The 19,746-nt window shown below is 40.0% G+C and overlaps 1 protein-coding gene across 1 annotated transcript in view; it reads right to left on the bottom strand.

Moving 5' to 3' along the window:
• The window catches only part of Znf277 (zinc finger protein 277), a 119,005-nt gene that overhangs the window by 32,964 nt on the left and 66,295 nt on the right, over window positions 1-19,746 (bottom strand). The window contains exons 3-4 of the mRNA XM_034514586.2: window positions 17,045-17,133; window positions 16,430-16,512 (exon numbers count right to left, since the gene is read on the bottom strand). Of these exons, the coding sequence (XP_034370477.1) occupies window positions 16,430-16,512; window positions 17,045-17,133 (172 nt within the window). The remainder of the gene's footprint in view (window positions 1-16,429; window positions 16,513-17,044; window positions 17,134-19,746) is intronic.

The following is a 19,746-nucleotide window of genomic DNA, read 5'->3' as shown; positions in this document are numbered from 1 at the left end:
CACCATCCCTGACCTCAACTACAGGGCAATAGTGATAAAAACTGCATGGTATTGGTACAGAGACAGGCATGAAGATCAATGGAATAGAACTGAAGATCCAGAAATGAGCCCACATACTCATTTACACAAAGGTCACTTGATCTTTGACAAAGGAGCTAAAACCATCCAGTGGAAAACGGACAGCATTTTCAGCAAATGGTGCTGGTTCAACTGGAGGTCAACATATAGAAGGATGCAAATCAATCTATTCATATCTCCTTGTACAAAGCTCAAATCCAAGTGGATAAAAGACCTTAACTTAAAACCAGATACACTGAAACTAATAGAAGAGAAGGTGGGAAAGACCTTCGAATACCTAGGCACAGGGGAATAGTTCCTGAACAGAGCACCAATGGCTTATGCTTTAAGATCAAGAATTGACAAATGGGACCTCATCAAATTGCAAAGCTTCTGTAAGGCAAAGGACATTGTCAATAAGACAAATCGGCAACCAACAGATTGGGAAAAGATCCTAACCAATCCTACATCCGATAGAGAGCTAATATCCAAGATATACAATGAACTCAAGAAATTATAATCCAGACAACCATATAACCCTATTAAAAATGGGGTACAGAGCTAAACAAAGAATTTTCAACAGAGGAAACTCGAATGGCTGAGAAGCACCTTAAGAAATGCTCAACATCCTTAGTCATCAGGGAAATGCAAATCAAAACAACCCTGAGATACCACCTCACACCAATCAGAATGGCTAAGATCAAAAACTCAGGTGATAGTAGATGCTGGCAAGGATGCGGAGAAAGAGGAACACTCCTCCATTGTTGGTGGGATTGCAAGCTGGTACAACCACTCTGGAAATCAGTCTGGCGGTTCCTCAGAAAACTGGACATAGCATTACCTGAGGATCCAGCTATAGCACTCCTGGGCATATACCCAGAAGATGCTCCAACATATAATCAGGACATATGCTCCACTATGTTCATAGCAGCCCTATTTATAATAGCCAGAAGCTGGAAAGAACCAAGATGTCCCTCAACAGAGGAATGGATACAAACAATGTGGTACATCTACACAATGGAGTATTACTCAGCTATTAAAAATAATGAATTCGAGAAATTTTTAGGTAAATGGATGGATCTAGAAATTATCATCTTGAGTGAGTTAACCCAATCCCAAAAGAACACAAAGGGTATTTACTCACTGTTAAGCGGATGTTAGCCCAAAAGCTTGGATTAGCGAAGACTCAACCGGCATACCACATGAAGCTCATGAAGAAGAAAGACCAAGAGGGGATGCCTCAGTTCTACTTAGAACGAGTAACAAAAATGCTCAAGGGAGCAAATATGGAAACAAAACATGGGACAGAAACTGAAGGAGGGGCCATCAGGAGACCATTCCACCTGGGTATTCATCCCATGTACAGCAACCTAAGCTAAACACTGTTGTGTATGGCTGGAAGTGCATAATGTGAGGAACATGATATAGCTGTCTCCTTAGAGGTCTGCCAAAGACTAACACACTCAGAGGACGATGTTCACAGTTAACCACTGATATGATCAGGGGTTTCCCAATGGAGAACTTAGAGAGAGGACTGAAGGAGCAGAAAGGGTTTGTGACCCCAGGAGGAAAGCAAACAACACCAAACAACCAGAGCCCCCCAGGGTCTAAACCACCAGCCTGTGAACACATAGGACCCAAGACTCCAGAGGTATATGTAGGGGAGGATGGCCTTGTCGGGCATAGGTGGGAGAGCAATTTCTTGGTCCCATAAAAAAATAAACACAGAGTGGGGGGAATGTGAGGGTGGGGAGAGGGTAGTGGGGGGGGTAGGTGCGGTCACTGCCTCATAGAAGCATGAGGAGGGGGATGGGATAGGAGGTTTCTGGGTGGTGGGAGGAAGTGGGGTAAGGGGATAAAATCTGAAATGTAAATATTACAATCAATTTTAAAAAGGGAATAAAAAAGAAAAGTTGTTAGAACCAACATCTTTAAAAAAATGTCAGCCCCCTAGGGGGAAAATTTTTTTTTCTTGATACTAAAACTTGTTCTGAGAATTGTATATTGCAGAATACACAGCCTTGGTGTATCTACTCATCAAGCATACTGAGCAGACCTGCCCAAACCTCCGATGTCCTGGAATTCCATCTGGATTCAGTGAAGACACAGCATCAGAGGCTTATCAACTTACTCTTCCCCTCAACCCTTCTTCTAATATCTCAATGCTCTTAATCAGCTTGAAGAAGTTAAAGAAGAGTCAGCGCCCCTATTCCCTGGGCTTGGGGTCTAATGTGGTTAATAATGGTCTGTCTTTCTAGGGAAAAGTAATGGTTTTGTTGGAACAGGGAGGATTAGCTAGGACTTATTGCATAGCCATAACCTATTGGTAGAAATCTGTATAATTATTATCAAGATGAAGTTATAATTTCTTAAATATTGCAAAATTTACTTTGATTTCAAATTTAAGGTTTTCATTGGAACGAGCTTCTTATTAATATAAAAGTGAGATGAATATTGATACTCTCATGGGCATTGTGTCTGTATAACACATTTAAGAATACAAGGCCTAGACCCAGTCCTTCTTTAACTTTTTTAACTAATTTGACACGGTTAACCTATGAGTTAAGGGACTATAGAAAATTCATGGCTTTGAGTTTATTGTTAGGAGGTTTCCCATATTTTATCTAGAAATAGCTGAGAGGAGTGAACAGACAACAGTCCAGGTTACCTTACACGGATAGTTGGTTTTTCAAAACCAACTATCCAGAAGTCCATAGAATTGATGCTGCAATATATATTAATGTCCATTCTGATTAGAGACCTGTCTGCTCCTGACAGCTTCCTGTCATGGATTCTAAGAAGAAATTGAGCATCCTTGGAGTTACTCCAGTTGTGTGGTGACAGCCACTAGGCAAGAATTGCCTCTTTCCATCTACAGACAAATTACTGTCCAGAAAAGGACACACATGCAGAATAGTCGACTGATTATATCTGCCTAGACAGAGTAATCAGCCCTTAATAATCCTGCATCACTAAGGTCTGTCAGATGACTCTGGGCCAGAAGGCTGAAGATTTGATGCTCCAACGTTCTGTAGTATAGGGGCTTTTCAGGTGTTCAGCGGTCTCTATAAATTGGCTAGGTTTTAGAAGCTATGTTTAGTGCTTCCCATAACTTCAGTTAACTCAGTCATTCTGGATTTCTGACGGGGTTGAAGACCTATAGTCTCATAGCCAATCCTGGCTATTTACTTTGAGAGAAAAGATCTGAGTAGACGGTTATCAGCTGACATTCATTCTAAAGCCAAAAAAAAAAAAAAAAAAAAAAAAAAAAAAAAAAAAAAAAAAAAAAAGCCAGGATCAAAAGTAAGTGTTTAGTAAGTGTTTTAGTTAGGATCTGGTTAGTCAACAAAATGTTGGACTGGGTATTAGGACTATCTTGTACCTCAATGGTACATTTAGGAATAAGTATGCTCTAATTGTATTTTGAGAGAAAAGTTTTACTTTAACAGGAAGAGCGATATGTAGGAGGAGCTAAGTGGGAAGGAGTACTGAGAGGAAGAGATGGAGTAAGGAGAGAAGATGAAGGAGAGGAGAAGCTAGGTGATGAGACAGAGAAAGAGAGAGGGGGCATGGAGGCAGATGTTCACATGTCTCCACCAGTCAAAGATAGTTTTTATATCTAGGTTGGGTATTGGGTTACGCTTCTGATTGAGCATTACCAAACTTATAAATCCTTTGATTAACATTTAAAAAAATAGTATAAAAGCAAAAAGGAAAGGGGGGCATGGGACAGGGGTTTTCTAGGGAGGGGAAAGGAGGAAAGGGGATGGCATCTTAAATGTAAATAAAATAAAATAAAATAAAATAAAATAAAATAAAAAGAAGTTGAAACAATAGTATGAAATTCCTGTATTTAATGTCTGTTAGCTATCAACATTTGCCATCCACCCTTCCCCAACTCTGCACACAACTCTAGCATTCTTATGCATTATATTTTCTGGCTGAATTATTTAAGAATAACTTTCAGGCATCAAGGCACTTCCTTTGTATATAATTCAGAGTGCCTTCTGTAAGGACGTTATCCTAAACACAACCACAAAACTATCATTATTACTCCTCAGAAAATAAAGAAACTTCAAACAGCACTTAGGTAATAGATAGACTTCTTCTATTATACCAGTGATTTATCTGAATATTTCTCATAGCTAGTCTAGACCATCCTAGGTCCATGCATTTCATTATGTTGTTAGATGCCCTGCCTCTAATTTTGAAACCACAGAGTAATTCAATCGCCAGGACTCGCTTCTGTTACCCAGAAAGGGAATAATTTTCTGAGGTCAATGACACTATTCGAAAGGAAATGGATGCCTGCCAGGAAAGCCTTACCATTTTAAATATCTCAAAATTTCTTGACCAGATAGGCTCATGAAGGGGAGGACTGTTTTTATTCATTCGTGTAGACCCAGTGTGCATCTAGATAGAGGGACACAATATCTGTTGAGTGGAGGAGATGGCCTCAGCTTTCTCACATCCTTTAGTGAGGAAGAGCCAAGGTGGACACCCTGCCCCGACGCTCTAGTCTCATGGCCGTTTACTGTGAATGCAAAACAACAGTAACAACAACAAATCACACCAAGCCCCACTAGGACCAAAAACTAAGCCACGAAACAACCAAAACCCAAGCTAAGCTTTGATTTCTACACATCTGTCTTTCATAACAAACATGCCACCACCTGCTGACCAGGTGCCATGGTGGACAAAGAGTTTGGGCTATGGGCTATCAGGAAATGTATATTTTTCTTCCCCCTTACTTCTCTTTCTTTGTCCTCTTTATACATCTTAGCAGCTGATATAATTAGTTGTGGCATATGTTTAGAGTCTTTTATGAACAAAGAGATAACATCAGGAGTCAATCCACAGTGAGTATCAAACACAAGTGCAAATCAAAGCTCATTAGTTTTGCAGTTTTATTTTTCTAAGACATTTCATGCTGGGCTATATATTAGGCTTTATTTGTGGGCTGGCAGAGTGGAGAGATAAAGTGAATGTCACAGATGTTATATATTTGAATTTCTCAAAGCAGTTGGTATAATGAGATAAAATTTTCATTATAAAATTGGCTTGGATAGGAAGCATAGTGGTAAGAATACAAGATCAGCTCATGCATTGGGCAGTGAGTCATAGTAACAAGCTGGATGTTTGTCTCAGAGGTGCAGCGTGGCAGAGGGGCCAATGCATGGTCTTTCATCTTTATTCATAAGCTGGAAACATAGGGAACTTTAATAAAGCTGCAGGTGCAGAGTCACAGGGGATTGACACAGAGGCAGAAAAGGAGAATGGGAGTTAGGGTAGAGATTGTAAGAAAAAAAATCAGTCAGTGTAGGGAAGGAGCATTTAGAAACCATTTTAGCAGAAGGAAACAAAAAAGAACCCTGATGTTTTAAATGAAGACTCTACAGAAAATGGCTGTATTAACAAAACAAAATCAAAATGAGGTGGACAGCACAGAAAAATCTGCTAGCTTGTCTTGATCAGAGAACCCTAGGCTGATTCTCTAGCACAGACCACCTTCCTAGCACAATTATGGCAGTGGCCCATGGCCCCCACAGGGAGATAGCAGGACCTTCTCTTCCTTTTGCTTTCCATTCCTAGAACCAGGGATCACCTACAAGGTGTTCGGTTCTTTAATGCCTTCATCTTTAGTGTTTTGGGCTGGCATAAGACCCAAAAGCATAGGTTTGAGATAAAAGAATAAGAAAAGTAGGTGAGTGGGCACATACATCGGAAATAAAAATAAAAAGAACATATACCCCACATTTGGTTCTCAGCTTTCTTAGAAAAGGGAAACAGAGATTTTGATTGTTTCTTGTCCTCTGTTCTTGGAGGTAATTTATAAACACTTTGAATTTCCCCTGGCTGAGTGACTCTTTTACTCAGTGGGCCCTCTGATCACAGTTGATTAGTTAGTATGCTAACCAGATGACTCAGGATGATGGCCGGTTGGCTAAGCCAGAACAACCAACTGTGTGATTATTGGGTTGGGCGTCTGAGCCACATGACACTTGGGTGTGGTCAGTGATCTAATCAATCATTATACTCTGACCAATCCTCAAGGAAGATTTATTAGTCACACACATACAGTAATTACACATACAGATAGATGTACCAGGAGGATAACACCTCTCAGGGGACAGTAAGAGCTCTGAAGTAGGGTGGGCAGTGCTTCATCAATCAGTCAGGGTGAGCACTTGTCTTATTTCTGCTAGGATGAGGGAAGCCTGGAGAGAGTCTCTTCAAATCAGAAAAAACCAAAACCAAAACCAAAACCAAAAACAAAAACAAAACAAAACAAACAAACAAAAAACCCAACCCACCATAAATGAAAAAACTACCTAACCCAACCCAACCCAACCCAACCCAACCCAACCCAACCCAACCCAACCCAACCCAACAAAACCAAAATGATCTGACTTGTTTTGAGTCCAAGAAGCAGACTCCATAACCAAGCAGACACACTGAATTGCAAAGGTGATAGATGAGTCTGTCCCTAAAAGACAAGAACCAGGGACCACTTCTTCTTTGGCCATACATGGGAGTAAAAGGATATGGTGGAAACTGTAATAAACTCTTGTTTTTTTTCTTTTAAAGCTTAATTGCTATTTTCTCTTCTTCCTTTCTTCCTTCCTTCCTTCCTTCCTTCCTTCCTTCCTTCCTTCCTTCCTTCCTTCCTTTTTCTTTTCTTGTTCTTGAGGCAGGGCTTTTCTGTATAGCCTTGGCTGTCCTGGAACTCACTCTGTAGACCAGGCTGGCCTCCAACTCAGAAATCTGCCTGCCTCTGCCCCCCCCCCCCCCCCGAATTGCTGGGATTAAAGACATGCGCCATCACTGCCCGACTGCTATTTATTTTCATAAATGTGAGGTATTTCAAAGTGCTATAAGGTGCCACATTAAATATATACATCTTAATGAAATTCAGAACTTTGTCATTTTACTCAGTTCTATGCACCAATCATGAACAAATACAGTAACGAGGAAGAAACAGGCTAGGAAAAAAAGGAATATATATATATATATATATATATATCTCCTTTATAAAAGTTTCTTAGTTCAAAAAGTGATTAAAGTAATATCTACTCAAAACTTCCATAACTAATTTTCATATGAAAATATAAGTATCAAATTTAGTTACAGTATACAGGCTGTGTAGAAAGTAAGACAGTACTTAACAGATTAACAATATATTTGTATACTATATATGCTCCTCAAACATTGAGGTATTCTTATAGTACTTAGGTGTAAACGTCTAATCTAATACTGGCTGTTGGAGCCACCCAAGACTTCTACAGAAGGCAGTGTTTACACAAGTGCTCCCAGGGGCATCAAACGGCAAACCCTCTTCTGTGGCATCTGCTGGAACTTAAGCACCATTGTAAAAAGAAGAAATGGTTCTTTGTGGAAACCTGGAACAGAACAAGGTGACCTCACAGTCTCCTAAGGCTTGCAACTGTCCTGAATATCCATGGACATTACCAGGTGGGACTCCTAGACACAGTAGTGCCACTCTTCCACATGTTTGTCTACGTTTTCAACATTTCCCTCTAAGTACTGGAGGTGTGGAAAGAAAAGCCTTCTGCTAGTGAAACGTCCCCGATCTAGCTGGCTTCCTGATACCATTCTCTGGCATCGAAAGCAGAAACTCTAAGCTACTGGGAGAAAGACAAAACTACTACAGAACTCGGGTCTGCTCCTGCTCTGGCAGGGTAGAAGGAGAAGACTACAGAGGGTCTGCTGTTCCCTAGCTCTCCCTCTAAAAGGTACTGGAATGCACAATAATGTTTTTTGGCACAGGAGCCACATACAAAACAGGCTGGAAAGAACTAATCTGTAGTTTGACCAACAACTTTGGTTATAAACTCTTCTCAGAGTGTTCCAGAAAATTATACATATTATTTGTTTTAAATAATTCTATGATTTAAAAATTATGTCTTTAAAATACTTCTAGATGAAGGCCTTTTCTTTTCAAAGGTAGAAAATTGGTCTGTCCCCTGCATGGCTGATGGCTGAGTGTAAGAGGGTGGCGGGGAGGGGTGGGTAGAGTGTACAGCCTCCTCTAGTATGTCCATGCATCCGAAAAGGTCCAGGGAGCATTTTCTTTGTGTTTATATCAGGACTACAAAAGAGCTACAAGAGAAAAGTGGGTTCCTAGCACTCACATGGAAGCTCACAACTGTCTGTAACTCCAGTTCCAGGGATGCAATGCCATCCGATGGTCTTCATGAGCATCATACATGCATGCGGTACACATGAATACATGACGAGCAACACTCACATACATAAAATAAAAGCAAATACATCTTAAAAATATCAAGAACAAAAAAAGGAGTGAGTGGGGGCAAAGCAAGCAGGGCTGGAGCAAGAGGGAGAAGGGAAGTGTGTGTGTGGGGGAAGTTAATACTTTGTTGAAGGCCTCTTCTTCCTAAATCATTTCAGTGAACTGCCAGAACCAGTCTACACCTTTGTCTTCCTGAAGCACTTATGCATGTCTCACTGCAGGGCAGTTTTAGACACTTGTCTTGGATACCATTTTCTCTGAAACCTTCCTCTTCAGAGAAGCCATGCAATTCTGGACAACAGTACAGCAAGTGGGACAAACAGTAAGTTCAAAGAGTTTGGAAGAGCCTGGAGTATGTGAGCAGCAGAGATGCCCAGGATGGCTGGAGTACATCAGGCAAACAGACTGGGTGCAACTTGGTGAGAGAGCATGAGAGGCAAGTACCAGATGCTCTGAGATCCCCAGGGAATCTGCATTTTAACTGTTTGGATTTTAGGATCTGAATAAGTGAACATTATATAGACTATTGACATTGGCTTCCAATGGCCTCAAACCAAGGTAGGCTAACATCAGCTCCTTCTGTTCTTTCTGCCATTTCTGAGCATCTCATTAGCCAAAATTTATCTTTTCTTATCACAGTCCTTATGTGCAATATCAGTGTGCAGGGATCAGAAATGCGCAGTAAATTTCACTAATTTAGGTTTAAAGGTGGATGGACCATGAATCGGTTGTGTGCTGGAACAAGGCAGCAGGTGCTCTTGGAGTGGCGCTTACCTGTAACTTACCTAAGTGTTCTAGAATTCCTTTCAAGTGTCAAGGGTGCTAAATGGTACTAGGAAAGGATGATCTGAAAGAATTTGATGATTTGAACAACATTTCTCATAAAAGGTATTTAATATACCTAAAGCACAGCTGAGATGGGAATGACTATCAAACAAAGATTACCAATGGCATCATATGCTTTCCTAAAAAATAATAAAATTTGCCTTTCTCAGCATTTTAGGACAGAAGTAGAAAATCACCTTTGTCACAATATCAAAGCATCTCAATAAACAAGACCATTCATGTCAGCAAGTAAAGAAAGACAAAGAATGTAGAGCAATTCCCTTCTTCTTTCCCTCCCTCCCCCAAATCAGGGCTGGGGAGTAAGCCTCTACACTTTCACACATGCCAGGCAAGCAGTGTACCACTGAGATATGCCCACATCCTCTGAAGGGAAACGTAACTATATGTTTTACTCCCCCAAATCCACGAGATTCGATCTGACTAATATTTCACCTTCTTAAAAGGCATCAGTTCCTCCCACCCTTTTCGAAGCTGCAGTGATAGAGTCAATAACCATCTGCTTACTACAAAAGATGGCGAGGCTATCAGGCTGCTTCTGAAGAGTGAGGAAGGGACAACAGGCAGAATATCTTAAAAAAATAGACTAGATCCAGGCGTGATGCATGTCTATAATCCCAGTACAAGACAGGCAAGTGAGGGGGACTTGTGAGCTCAGTGCAGTCTATAGTAAGATGTCTTACCCCTGCCTGCCAAACAAAGAAGTAAAATAGAAAAAACATTAACCACCTACAAGAAACATGTTATCACCATAAAAAGGTAGATGTATAGGATAATATAAAACTAGAAGAGTTAAAGATATGATAAAGTTAAAAAGCTACTATCCGGGCTTTAATAAACATATAAAAAAATCTAGCATAGCTAAGAAGAGAGGGAATTTAAAAACTGAATAGGTAGCTTTGACAGTCCATCAAATATCCATCATTTTGACCACATATTCCAGGAAATTATCAGCATGACCTGGCTCATGATAGTGTTATCTGCCTGAGATGGGAATCGCTGGGCAACTGCTGGGTCAGCCACAGCCTCATGTTTCTCTATTGGATAGAGAGGCTCTGAAAACAGTCAAATTTTAAAAGAAAATATAAGAAGTTTAGGTCCAAGGGAATTCCTACTACTGCTGACCCAAGAAAATAATAAATCAGATTTTCTTTTAAAAATTCCCAATGAAAACACATTTTTTTTTTTAATTTCTTTGTATTTATGTCTTTTTTTTTTTTTTTTTTTTTTTTTGGCAATTTAAGTATGAGAGCAAACTTTAGGAGTGGACCCATAGATCCTGGATCAGTTGCAAAGTGTGTGATGCTTAGGTTTAGAAAATGACTCAAGTTGCTTCCCTTCTTATTGGTTCACTAAGAACCATGACTACACACATCCCCTAACACCTCTGACCTTCTCTGTCCACCAGATTAGCAACAATAATACTGCCTTCCTGAGTCCATACAGCGAGAGTACATATGCAAATGACTTCTAAATTTTATGCATCAAAGAACAAGTTCAAAATGGTAAACTTTAGGATGCAGATGAGTATTTTTCAGGCTCTGGCTACATTTGTCTACCAATGAGCTCATAAATAAATAAAAGCTTAAAATCACCCAATGCCATTCATGTTAGTTAACTCAATCTCTGCTGAACTATTAATAACCATCTTCTAGTAAGCAGGTAATGCCACCTTATCAATATTTAGAGACCAGTTATTCCAAATGCAGTACTAAAACTTACAATGTACTACAAAGCCAGGCATCATGTAAGAAAGCTACAGAAATGTATTTATATTTTACTTTAAGGTGATTGATATACAGTAATATTATCTTCTATTACATATCTTCAAAATTCATAAAGAAACCTGGCCTGGGAAGAAAAATATTGGTGGGAGACACGTAACTTCACTTTGTTGCTCTATTCTGGAGTGAGGTGAGAGATGGGAAACAGAATTAAAAACAAAACACACTTTCTCTCCAGAGGATCAAATTGCTATGCAGGTTAAAAATTTCATAAATTATTTATAGTTGTCATAAACATTGTCACAAGCTGTCATTTATAATAGCGACTAGAAAAACCTTTTCCTGGGCTGGAGAGATGGCTCAGCTGTTAAAGTCAAGGTTCACAACCAAAGGTATAAAGAAAATTCTTCTCTGTAGTTTGTGGACACTCCCTTCTTCCTGATGTAGTGAAGCTATGTCCTTCACTGGGAGCTTATGCATGCCACATATTTTCTCTTGTAGGATAATAGATAGAAGGGTTGTTTTTTTACCTTTAAGGGAAAAAGTATGATCCAGTGATTAGGCAAGTCTGCTTTAGCCCTTTTCTATGTCTTTTTGAATTCAGGTACATTTGATGGAATGGCTTTATAGAACTAGTAAGTCAACACCTTCTGGCTTACAGAAGTGACTGACAGTCCTAACCCTTCAGAATCTCCTGAGCCATCAAGGAAGGGAGATGTTAGTTTTTGTTTGTTTGTTTTTAAGGCAGGCTTTCTCTGTGTAGTCCTGGCTATCCTCAAACTCACTCTTGTAGACCAGGCAGGCCTAGAACTCAGAGATCTACCTGCTTCTGCCTCCCAAATGCTGGGATTAAAGGCATGTGCCACCACGCCTGGCCACAAGAAAGTAGACTTTCAAAGAATTAAGTGTAATTGAAAAGGTAAATAAAAGAGCTTGTTATTAAAACTTAGAAGAGGTTGTCAATTCTGACAGATGGACAGGAAAAATATTCAGAAAGTTATGTCTTAGTTATCATTTCCATTGCTGTGAAGAGATGCTATGACCCAGGCAATTCTTATAAAGGCAAACATTTAATTGGGTCTGGCTTACAAGTTCAGAGGTTCAGTCTGTTATCATCATGGTGGGATCCAGGCAGACATGGTGCTGGAGGAGCTCAGAGTTCTACATCTTGTTCCAAAGACAAACAGAAGACTGGCTTCCAGGCAGCTAGAAAGAGGGTTTCAAAGCCCACCCCTACAGTGACACACTTCCTCCAACAAGGTCATACCTCCTAATAGAGCCACTCTGTGGGCCATACATATTCAAACTATCACAGTATGCATTCAAATAACGCCATTCAGGATTCATATTTAAGGAAGCAAGGTGGGGCTGGTTGGTGAGCTAGAGTCCTGAAAGGATCTTAACAGTCCCAAGTAAAAGTGAGACCAGTTAGACTTTCGCCTGAGCAACAGCCCGACATGGGCAGGGCTGCTGCTGGTTTCCTCCTCTGCTACCCCAGCAGCTAGAATGCCTGGCATAGAAGAAGCATGCATTAGTTAAAACTTCTAGATATGGCAGCTGAAAAGGGGCACTGGAAATTCAGCCTGAGCCCCAGAGCTTCCGAATACGTATTTGATACTAGAGATCAAAGAAGAAAGTAAAGTGTTTATTTTTACTAACATGTCTGGAAACGATCCTGACTGGCATAGAAGAGGGTCTACAAACAAGGCAAAGAAGTGCAAGGGCCTTAAGGAAGGAAATGGAATTTACCTGCAACTCATGGGACCTGGCAGATAAGTATGGTACTGAAGAGAATGAATGAGTTACAATGATTCTAGAAATTTCCAAACTGGGAACCAGAAGAATGGTGGTTTTACTGTGTCAGAAAAGGAGAGCAGGCGAACGAACAGTAAGCTCTAGTTCAGGGAAAGGAAGCTCCATTTTTAGGCATATTAAACAAGACTCTGCTGACAAATCAACACAGCAGCGTTTGGTACAGGGAAATTTAGGCCCAGGTTCAGAAATGAGCCAGGAGGAGGGGATGGTTATTTGCCCTGCTCGCTTTCCATCAGCACCATGAAGGTGTACACACTGAATGGGGGGGTGAGATCTTGGAAAATCTTTAACTATTTGAAACAAAGGAGGTGAAATAACTGCTGTAGGACACCAACCCAGACAGATGAGAGAGGGAGGGGGAGATGTGGAGAGGAAGAGGGGAAGGGGGAGGGAGAGAGATGAACAAAGATGGGGGAAGCCGTTTACAGGAAGCTAAGGGAGATGTGTAAGCTACCCAGTTCCTCCAGATCCTTTTCTGACTCTAATTCTTTCAGAACACTGATAAAATAATTTCAAAAGAAGTATGAAATGGGACTCAAATTCGTTTGCCAAGAATTCTGGGAACTTGAAAACCTTACAAACGACAAGAAACCAGAGTGGGGAAAGGTTTCACCGAAAGTACAAAAAGATACATTGTTCTAACCTTAAATCTACTGCCTTGGCTTTAACTCTATGTAGAGCCTATGAGCCTGCAGCTACTCATATTTTCATACTCAAACAGGGAAAACACCAGCATGAGTTTAGCAGCCTGGCAAGAACCATAGAAGGACATTTCATTTCAGGTCAGGATCAGTGCTTTTCAGGAAAGAAACCAGAAGTTAACATTGAACCATGGTTATCACTCAGGTAACAAATGTAAGAGAGTTGACGTTTGACACTAGGCTGTGGTTACACAGCCCATCTTTAAAAACAAAAGGAACAACACATTAAAAATATATATATATAATAAACTAACACAAACAGAGTTACTCTGAACTAAGAGCAAACTGCAACATGACATGTGAACTCAATGCTTTCCTTGGTGTTTCCAGCTAAGTACAATGCACACGCAAGCAGTCAGAAGCACAAACTCCACATGGTGACTTCTGTGCTTCTTCTCATGGAGCCTGCATAGGCCAGACTCCAGGCCCATACTGCAATACCAATTGGTTGGCTTATAATACGTTTTCCAGAAACTATACTGAAACTTTGATTAATAAAGGGGAATGAGTTGATAAAATGTGAATGATAGTAAGATAAGGGAAAGCACAAGCACACTGGTAGAGTGGGGGACTATCCGAGGGTCAGTATCTCAGAGTTGGTCTATAGAGCTCTCAGTTCTTATGGACCAAGGGCACAAATGCTACTGAGAGTGCCAGTGTATGATGAAAACATCGCTTGATTTTATTGTTTTGGCATTATTTATTATTTTTTTTAAAAATTCGATTAATTTTCCAGAAAAAAATAGCATGTTATTTTGCTGAATGTTGTCTCATTTGACTGCTTTAGTACTGGAAATACATGCTATTGATTGACATAGCTCTCTATATACAAGACATATCTTGTAATTGTTGCCAACTCTTCAAGGAGGACCAGACACACTAACCTGGAGCTTCTACACGATGGAGCAGGAAACCGGGTGATTACAAATTCAACCTGTTTTCCTGCTGCCTGGCCTGTCTCTCCTACTTTGTATTACTGCTCTGGACATGATTCCCTTTGGCTGGATTATTTGTGAACTTCTGAATTTCCAATCTCTAATCCTAGACTGGCTCTTTTCCTTATGCAGCACCAACAAACTCGGTGAGCATCCAGGACAGTGATTCCCAAAGCCCGGAATAGCAGTGCAAAGCATGTGCGGTGCTGAGCAAGTGACTGTGTTGGGAAGGCAGGGCTGAAAGCCACAGCTCCAGTTTGCATTGGTTTTGTGAGGCTGGGCAACATCATCATTCCTCACCACCGGGATGACCTCACAGTGCTGAGACTTACTGAAAGGCTTGGCATGTGCCTGGCACCCAGGAACTATAAGCATCTTTCTGTAGCTCCAAGTACGTTTGCTCTTTCCCAGAATGTGACAGTGTTAAAACGTTAAACGGCCTTCTACACAGCCACTTTACTATCTTCTTTTTATGACACTCTGTAGCCAGTGTTCCTTAGCTCCATCTACACTTAGTTTGCCTCACGATGCTCCCCGTTCAGACACATTCAGTCATTCTGCTTCCCAGACACACCTTTAACCTTAGATCCAAATATATCTTGATGTCTTTACAGCTTGCCATCTTTCTACAGCCTACTGCTGAATTGTTATTGTTGCTTCCACAAGCCAAGTATTTTATATTATTGCATGCATTGCTTCACTTAATCTTCAGCATCCTGAAAGCCATTCTACACTATCAGTTACTAAGAATATGTATGTGGATTCTTTTCTGTACACTCTTATGATGTGAGCTGTCTTGCAGTTCTTTGCATAATTACTGTGTAAAGGAGGGATTCTACACATGATAGCAGTTTACAGTTCCATTTGTATTTTGTCTTTTTAAGCTGCCATAATGCTTACTTTCATCAAACCTATCACTCTTTCAGACTGTAGAGTAATGTCAAAGAGTTCATCTACATTCTGCAGATATTTCCCAGGGCCTGAGTCTATCGTATATACTGAGAATATAGTAGGATTCTGCACTCTGAGGGAGCTATGGCTTAAGTGGCAGGGTTGGACTTTTATATAAAACTGTGACAGCTTGATCGTTCTTGACTGATCAAGGCCACAGTAAGCAAAAAGAAAAAAAAGGAATTTTATTTATTATAAACAATTATGAAATTCATACAAAACAGTAGGTTAGCCTTGTGTGGCAAAGAACACAAGACTTTGTTATGGGAGGTGAAGGAAACTTGGGAAGTCCTGTTTCTTTTCTGGGCTTGTACAGAAAGAGCCTTTTTCTTATGTGACACTCAAATCCAACAGTGTTATATCTCTCTTTTACTAGCAAAATAATTACTAGGGATGTTTACAAATCAAAATAGGCTCCAAAAATTTTTTCTCAAATTCTATAACTAGATATTATAGGATTTATTTTCATTTTAGGTTTCTTGAGAATGTAGCAGAGATAATTAAATTCATAATCTCCTCATGATGTATTTAATCAGATCTAAAGATAAAAGGAAGACTTATAAGAAACTGCTAAAGGAAAAGTTATCCATAGGAAACAATATTTTTATGTTAATTAACATGTTAAAATGCATGAGTAACAAAGATGAAATTTTCATGCCTTCTATGTGCTATTATCATTTTAAAGAATAAAGATGCTGAGGTTTTCATATTTTCTTGCTTATGAATAAAACAAAATAAGAAAGGCTACCATGTTGAATGAGCCATGCACTTAATTCACAGCGGATAAAGGAAATGCTAATACATAGCACATGCCAGTAAAAAGAAGGAAAAAAAAAGGCTAAGGGTACTTCTATTTTGCAGTGTGTGTCACGTGTCAAGAATCTAGAATTACAGAAAGGCAAACAGACTTTGTTTTCATGTTGGGGATAACTCAGGAAACAGTCAATGGTCCTCTCTGTATCTCTACTACGTTAGGCTTTAATCCAGTGAATACTATTTTCTGTTTTAAGACATGTATGTGTAGTCTCTTATTTTTCGTATGTTTGAAAATTCCCTTCATAAGATAACAAGATAACAAGAGTGATTTTTGTGTGTGTTTCCAATGCATGGTTCATACTTTAAAATTCTTACCAGCTTCTGTTTTTGAAGCTCTTCTCTGAGGATTCTATCTTCTGGTAACACATCACATAACAAATAATAGTTGTCTTGTTCTTCTGTTGAGAGAGCAGAAGAATAAATAAAAAAGGAGAAAAATTTTCACGATTATTTACTTCTTTAAAAATTCGTGGATACGAAACGGTGAAGATGGCTCAGTCAGTAAAATGTTTACTGTGCAGGCAAGGAGCTGGGGGTATCTGAATTTGGATCCTCAAGACTCATTTAAAAGCCAAAGGGTAGTAGATCCCTGGAGGTTGCTAGCCGGCTAATTATACCAATTGGTGGCCACAGGCTCAATGAAAGAATATGTCTCAAAAACTAAGGTAAAGAGTAATAGAGACCAACGCTGGCTTGGGGCTTACACACACACACACACACACACACACACACACACACCCCACAGACACACAATGTGCATGTCCATTAGTATCTGGTATAGAGTTCTGATGTAGGTTTATTCAAGTAAAGCAATATAAAAACATCAGTTTAATTTCAGCTATCATGCAAGTGAGAGCAAGTGCAATCTAAGAGAGTGAGATTATTTTCCTGAATTTTTGATTTACGTGGACAGTTAAGACATGCACTTACCAGATGGAGCTGTGGAATTGATTCTTATCACGCTGCAAAAATCTGTGATGGGCTGTTCAGTGAACCTTTTCCTCCAATATAAAATGTACCTAAGAAATTACATTCAAAAGGATGAGGAGAATCAATACATAACTGTTAAAATGATAGGATCATACAAGAATGCCTAATTAGCTCCACACCAAAAAGCAGTTAAATGACACTGCTAAAGAATCTGTGAAGAGAAAGGCATTGAGAGATTGCAGATATATAAGATAAATAAAATAAAACTATCCTACAAAGGCTTGAAAATGATTAAACCTCACTATTTTGAAATTCGATAAACAAGTATGTAAGAAAGTTAAAATGAGTTTTTGTTGGTTTGTTTGCTTGACATAGGCTCTTCTATAGCCCAGATTATCCTTGAATATGCTATGTTGTTGAGGCTAGCCCTTTACCTTCTAAGTTCTGGAATTACAGGTAAGGGCTATCCCACATGGTTAAAATGAATTGTTTTCCTGTGATAATAAAGTTTTCTAAAACAACATTATAGTTTACATACACTTAAAAGGTAAGAATTAGGGGGCTAGAGCAGTTTACAGCACTGCATGCTCCTTCAGAGGATTCTGGTTTGAGTCCCAGGACCAACTTGGTGAGTCACAAGCATCTATAACTCTAATTATGGGATCGGGTGCTCTCTTCTGTCCTTTGTAGGCACTAGGCATGCATGTGGTACAGAGACACACATGTAGGGAAAACAACCATACATACAAAATAAAAATAAATTTTAAACAATTACAAGAATCAAATAGGCTTATGACATCCAATGAAGAGCAGACTGAGTGGTCATCTTTTGCAAAGGTCAGTGTAGTAAGATAATTGCATATATCCAACATCTGCATAATTAGACAGAACGTCTGAATGCCCACACTATGCCTAAAATAAATTAGATGTAGCCTTTGGAAAACAGCTGAGCTACACACTTTATATTTAATGAGCAGAGTTAGAAGTAGCATATGGGCTCAACTTAAAAGCAAACCATAACCCAGCTCTGTACATGTGCTGAAAGACAATGAAAGATTCAACTAAGCCACTCCTCCTTCGATTTATTTATTATAACAAGATGAATTACCGTGTTACCTCATAGATCAGAGGGCATCAACAGGGGAATGTGGCCTTCTTCATGAGGAGAGAAGACATGGGACATTTGGCCTGACAGGTTACTGTTTATTGGACTACATGAATTAGATAAGAAAAGTTTCACCAAAGAACCAAAGCTTCATGGAAAGAGATGAAATTTCCTGAGATACTGGAGGAACATAGAAAGAGTAGGGATTTGGACCTTTAAAATGGTTTCCTATAGCACCTAGCAGTGATCTGCCAGAACAGGCTCAAAGCAAGGGTGTGGGAGAGTGTTTAGAGACATTGATAGATCTCCAGGCAGGCAGCACCTCCCCACATCTGGTTTCCTTTTACTCTTCTTTTGGGTATTTGTCCCCATTGTGGTACTCGGGATACAGTTGGTTAGTGGGTTAGAATACAGTCTGTGTTGAGAGATCTGAGAAAAAGAGAGAACCGTGAGATGAACTGGGAAATAAATACAGACAAGGACAGGAAGAACAGGAGGCATAAGGAGAAGAAGCGATGAGTGAGAGGCGGATAGGACCACACAATTCAGTCCTGCCTCTACCTACCCTGACAACCTTACAGTGGAGGAGTAGTACGTTCCCTACACAGTAATTCTGACTTCATCCACAGATCAGACATGATAGTGTTAACTCTAGCTCAGCTTCTATTACAAAACTAGCACATGATCCACCATTACTCCGTGGCTAACTCACTGGCTTTCATGTGCCTTAGAAGCAGAGGGACAGCAGATCTGTCACAGTAGAAGGAACATATCTATGAAAAGATAACACATTATTTCCTCGGTCAACTTCAGCACTTTTCAGTCTGTGTTACTCTGCATAGCTATTTCTGTTCTCCATTACTTAACTATCCTGTCCTGGAAAAGGAGATGGGATAGAGGGAAAAAGAAAGGTAGGAAACTCAGGGCTGGGCAGGTGGGCTCAGTCAGTAAAATATTTGCTACACAGACCTGAGTTTGGATACCTAACATCCACATAAACTCTGTGCATCCACATCTGTAAACCCCAGTGCTAGTGGTGGTGGGAGGTGCATGGATATAGACAAATCTCTTAAGTTTACTGATCAGCCAGCCGAGCCAAGCCAAGCCAAGCCAAGCCAAGCCAAGCCAAGCCAAGCCAAGCCAAGCCAAGCCAAGGAACTCCATGCTCACTGAGAGACCTATCTTAAACACTGAGGTGGAGAACAGTAGTGAAAGTCACCTTGTGTTGACCTCTGGCCTCCATATGTATACGCACACATGCAAGTATATAGCATACAGACATATACCTGTGTTAAAGATGTCAAGAATAGGACTTGACTTGTTTCTTCAAACTAAAATATACAGATACTTGTGCTCATGTAAACAAATCTACATAGGGCAGGGCCGGGTGCCTGAGAAAACTGACTTGTCAAGAGAGAAGAGGGCCAAGTTTTCACGGCTACCAATACGAAAGACCAAGAAGAATTTCTGTAGCTCCAGTTGACACTTTAATGAGGACACCCAACACAACACATACCATCTAAACAAAGCTCACAACAGTAGCCAGTCTCATACAATACTAATTCACTTTTGGACCCACAGCCTTGTTAAAGCAGTG

This window comes from Arvicanthis niloticus, chromosome 11 (genome assembly GCF_011762505.2).
Source record: "Arvicanthis niloticus isolate mArvNil1 chromosome 11, mArvNil1.pat.X, whole genome shotgun sequence".
Taxonomy (NCBI): domain Eukaryota; kingdom Metazoa; phylum Chordata; class Mammalia; order Rodentia; family Muridae; genus Arvicanthis; species Arvicanthis niloticus.
The sequence above is the reverse complement of the archived record's forward strand: the minus strand, read 5'-3'. Positions and strand labels throughout refer to the sequence as shown.